The 4,762-nt window shown below is 53.1% G+C and overlaps 2 protein-coding genes across 2 annotated transcripts in view; both read right to left on the reverse strand.

Annotated features, from left to right (window-relative positions):
* The window catches only part of Khsrp (KH-type splicing regulatory protein), a 10,246-nt gene extending 10,046 nt beyond the window's left edge, over positions 1 to 200 (reverse strand). Inside the window, exon 1 of the mRNA XM_013355131.2 lies at positions 3 to 200. Within this exon, the coding sequence (XP_013210585.1) occupies positions 3 to 108 (106 nt within the window). The 5' untranslated portion in view covers positions 109 to 200. The remainder of the gene's footprint in view (positions 1 to 2) is intronic.
* A 144-nt stretch (positions 201 to 344) lies between these two features.
* Slc25a41 (solute carrier family 25 member 41) overlaps positions 345 to 4,762 on the reverse strand; it is an 8,382-nt gene continuing 3,964 nt past the window's right edge. The window contains exons 4-6 of the mRNA XM_026778003.1: positions 3,583 to 3,750; positions 2,589 to 2,736; positions 345 to 1,863 (exon numbers count right to left, since the gene is read on the reverse strand). Of these exons, the coding sequence (XP_026633804.1) occupies positions 1,676 to 1,863; positions 2,589 to 2,736; positions 3,583 to 3,750 (504 nt within the window). The 3' untranslated portion in view covers positions 345 to 1,675. The remainder of the gene's footprint in view (positions 1,864 to 2,588; positions 2,737 to 3,582; positions 3,751 to 4,762) is intronic.

Raw genomic sequence — 4,762 nt, forward strand, 5'->3', positions numbered from 1 at the left:
GCCCGGCGGGCCAGGCGGAGGGCCTCCTCCCGCACCCGCGGCTCCTCCTCCTCCGCCGGCAGGAGGCGGCGGGCCGGGCGGGGGGCCTCCGGTGCTGTAGTCCGACATGGAGTGGCGCGGACGGGCCTGGCGTGGAGGCTTCAAGCTGAGGAGGAGGCGGCGGCGGCGGCTCAACGCGGGAACAAGGCCTCGCTCCACACGGCCGCGGAGCACGATGGGAAGCCAGCGGCTGGGAAGACGACGGGGGGGGGGGCGAAGAGGGGCACCTCCTCCCGCCGCCGGCGTGACGGACGGCGCCGAGCAGCCAGTAGAATGCGGCTGTGGCTCTGCCCCGACCAATCGTGGGCCGTGAATCCGGGCGACCAGTCAGACTCCCGCAAAGCTCAGAGGGCGGGAGGTACGGAGTGACTGACGTCTATAGGATTCAATAAACCATGGGCTGCCGGAGCAGGGCGGACAGTTCGAAGTCACGCGAGAAGACAGGAGGCCAATGAAGCGTGAGTTCCAGATTCGCTGGGCGGCTCCAGAACGAGAGCGATGGCGCTGTCCAGTCACGTGGGCCTGGCGGCGGGGCTTAGCGAAAGCGCTCCTGGCTGAGCGGGCGGGCCCGCGGGGAGATAGTTGTGAATGCCAGCCAGTGAATGCACGCGGGAGGCGGTGCTTGTCGAGACCGGCAGTCCCTTAACCCAGTCTCTGAAGCGCTTTGGGGTGATGTGCTTGGATTTGGACTTGACGGCTTTGCTTAGACTCCATGTCCCTCGACTTCGGAGCCAATGGCTGAGCGACAGGAGCAAGCGTTCGATGAGCGACGTCTCCCTGAACGAGTAGCAGCGACGGAAGTAATAGCGCCCTGTTTTGATGGGCGCGCACCTGCATTGGGTGGAACCCGTTACCAGACGGCGAGAGCGGATTAGCGGGAGCCCGAGTGAATGGCAGCGGACGTGGGCGGTGGTGCCCTGCCGCCGGAACTACGGCCTGACCTCTAGATCAGCGCGCCAGCAGCTTGTCTCTGGGAGCACTTGCACGTGGCCTGCTCGAAGCCTGGGGGATCTGTTTATGGGGATGTGGGCGGCCCGAGGTTTGGTGAAGAACCCACCCCTGTCCCCGGTCTTCCCTCTCATCCCGAGGACCCAGAACCTTTATTTCTTACAGTACTCAAGGCACCAACTCCTCAAACTTATTGCAAACCTGTTGATAAACTGGACCCAGGTCCCAACCCAGGACCCACACTGGACAGGATCCCTCTTACAGGGGGTCTAAAACCCCCAGCTAACACCCTGGATCCAAAAATCTCAGGTCCCTACAGGGACTTTTAAGTCTCTTGTTTCCCAGGCCCTCAGGGTGGAGGTTGAATCCAGGACTTTGCTGGACAAGCTCTCTACACTGGCATAAGCCCCCATACTCAGATTCCCCACCCTGAACCAGCTAATCCCAGACAGAGACAGCCAAAACTATCTTTATTCTTTGTCCACACCTTCTGTTGGACGAGCCTGCAACAAAGCAGGCTGGAATGTTAAATCAACTCAGACTGTATCCTGCAGGAGGGAATCCCAGCACTTCTAACCCTAGTCCTGGATGGTTTTTGCAAACCAAAATGGCCCTAAAGCCTGAGCCTTAGGGGCTTTCTGAGACCCAGAGACACTGGGAATTCCATTCTCTTTCTGTTCGGGGCATGTCATCTGCTCAGGACTTGTACACCCAGGGTTTTCTTCATGGCTTCGTACACCACGTAGCTGATACCGCCTGCTGGTAACACCTTCAGTAATGTGGGTGTCATGCCTCTGTACAGCCCAGGCCAGCCCTGTTGACTCAGTATTCGCCGGAAGACTCCCAGCATGGTGGGGTTGGAGCCCTCCACAGTGTCTGGGGATAGACAAAGACAAGTTCAGCACTGGGTGTGGTGTGAGATGTCACTGTCAGTGTGAGAGGATCTGGGTCACATTTTGGGCAGTCTTGTCGAGATCATTCGGTCATTGCCATGTATGTATTTTTTTTTTTTTTTGGTTTTTTTCGAGATAGGGTTTCTCTGTGGCTTTGGAGCCTATCCTGGAACTAGCTCTTGTAGACCAGGCTGGTCTCGAACTCACAGAGATCCGCCTGCCTCTGCCTCCCGAGTGCTGGGATTAAAGGCATGCGCCACCATCGCCCGGCCCATGTATGTATTTTGAGACGGTTTTAGGTAGTGCAGGCTGGCCTAGAATTCCATGTGTAGCTGAGGCTAGCTTTGGACTCCTGATCCTCTTGATTCTACCTCTTGCTGGGATTACAGCACTGCCACACCCCGTTGACCCCTGGCTTCATGCATAGGCACACGCTCCATACTGTGCCAGGCTGAGCTCCAGCTCCAGCCTCAAGGTATGTCACCAAAGATGATCTGGAATTCCAGATCTTCTTGCCTCCACTTCCCAAGTGATGGAGTGACTTCTAATTTGAGAGCCGGGGTTAGATTGGTGAGTGAGCATGTGTTTTGGTGGGTTCAGTACTCAGCACAGGCATTACCGATGGGTTTATGGAGAAGCTGGAAGTTTGTGGGGAAGGATGAGAAAATTCAGAAAGCCAGGATGAGGTAGAGACGGGGCCAGGCTGACCTTGTGCCTGCATCCGTGTGCGCACCAAAGTCAGCGGGTAACTGGCCATCTGGCCACAGGTCGAGGACAGTGTTACAGAGGACAGACTGACCAGGCCACTGGGGTCTGTCATGTCCCTACCCGACTTCTGCCACAAACACCGGAGTAACTGCAAAAGGAGGCAAGAATGTTTGTTTGTTTGTTTGTTTGTTTGTTTTTTCTGAGACAGGGTTTCTCTGTAGCTTTGGACCCTGTCCTGGAACTTGCTCTGTAGACCAGGCTGGCCTTGAACTCACAGAGATCCGCTTGTTTACTTCCTGAGTACTGAGATTAAAGGTGTGCACCAACACCACCTGGCAAGAGTGCTATTGATAATGACTCAGAGTCAAGATGGGCATGATGGTGCATGCCTTTAACCCCAGCACTGGGGGTGGGGGAGGGCAAGGGCTGGAGGACCTCTTTAAGTTTGAGGCTAGTCTCATCTACATATTGAGTTCTAGGTTTGCTGAGGTTACATACTGAGACCCTGTTTTAAAAAACAACAATCTGCTGGGCGGTGGTGGCGCATGCCTTTAATCCCAGCAGGCGGATCTCTGTGAGTTCGAGACCAGGCTGGTCTACAAGAGCTAGTTCCAGGACAGGCTCCAAAGCTGCAGAGAAACCCTGTCTCAAAAAACCAAAAATAAATAAATAAATAAATAAATAAATAAATAAATAAATAAATAAACAACAGTCTTTGGATCTTTGAGTTCAAGGCCAGACTGACCTATAGATTGAGTTCCAGGCAGCCAGGGCTACACAGAGAAACCCTGTTTCCAAAACAAAACCAAAACAATTGTCTGGACAGATGGCTCAGCAGTAAAGAGCATTAGTTGTTCTTGCTAAAGACTCAAGTTCAGTTCCCAGCACCCAAATGCTGGCTTAAATATATCTAGAAAAATAATTTGAGCGAAGGGGCAGGGAAAGAGCTATGGGCTGACCTGGAGTCAGTGCTCTCTTCTCTGGGGATACACACCTCATAGACAGCCAGATCAGTGCAAGCATAGGGTACAATGCCCAGCATGTTGGGCAGATAGCCTCGGTACAGTGCTTGGGTGCCATCCCGTTCTAAGATCTGCCTGGCACAGTCCAGAAGTCCTTTATACTGGCCAGTAAGGCGAAGGGTCAGCCGAGTCTTGAGTACCTGGAGAGGAGGAGGAGGTCTGTTTGGTTAAATACTCTCAGGCAGGCTTGTCACCCGCCCTGGTATTGGTAGGTGGAGATATTGTCAAGGGTACCAGGGTTCAGTTGTGCATTTGCAGCACTGGGCCACCTACATGGAAAGAGGAGGCTGCACTGGCCTGATTGTTCTCGTTATAATACCTGAGGGGTTGAGCTTTTTCAAGAAAAGAAGTTTAAACCCAAGTCTGGTTAATACACCCATTATCCCAGCACTGGGGAGGCTGAAACAAGAGGATTGCAAACTCCAGGCTAGCCTGGCTTACATAGCAAGACTCTCACAAAAAAACAGGCTGATGCAGTGGCTCATTTGGCGGAGGGCGTGCCTAGTACAAAGCCTTCAGTTTCATCTCGCACCCCCATAAGCTGGGAGTGGTGGCATGCACCTGTGATCTCAGCGCTCAAAAGTAGAGATGGGACAGGAAGTTTAAAGTCTTCCTTCTACAGGGCGAGTTCCAGTTCCGCCTGGTAATGAAACCCTGCCTCCCACTCCTTTTTGAGACATGACCTCACTGTGTAGACCAGGCTGGCCTCAAACTCATACAGATTCTCCTGTCTCTGCCCCAGAGTGCTGGGATTAAAGACACCACCACACCCAACCTGAAACCTTGTCATCAAAACAAAACAAACACCCAAGCCAATGGGACCCCAAGACATCATCTAACCATAATCAATGCCCAAATTCCCACTCCATATTTGTTTGAGACTGGGTCTCTAGTAACCCAGGCTAGCCTCTAGTTTGCTGTGTTGCTGAGGAGGATGGAGAGCGCAAGGCCAGCCTGGGTTACATGAGACTTCATTTCAAAAGCAAAAGAAGAGGCAGTGCAGTAAGGCATTTGCTGCTAAGCTTGATCCTGGCCCCCATGTGGTAGTTCCAGGTCCTGGGGATCCAATGTACTCTTCTGATTTCTGCAGGCACTCAATGTACATATACAGACACACCCCAGAATTTCTTTCTTTCTTTTTTTTTTTTTTTT

This window comes from Microtus ochrogaster, unplaced genomic scaffold (genome assembly GCF_000317375.1).
Source record: "Microtus ochrogaster isolate Prairie Vole_2 unplaced genomic scaffold, MicOch1.0 UNK98, whole genome shotgun sequence".
Taxonomy (NCBI): domain Eukaryota; kingdom Metazoa; phylum Chordata; class Mammalia; order Rodentia; family Cricetidae; genus Microtus; species Microtus ochrogaster.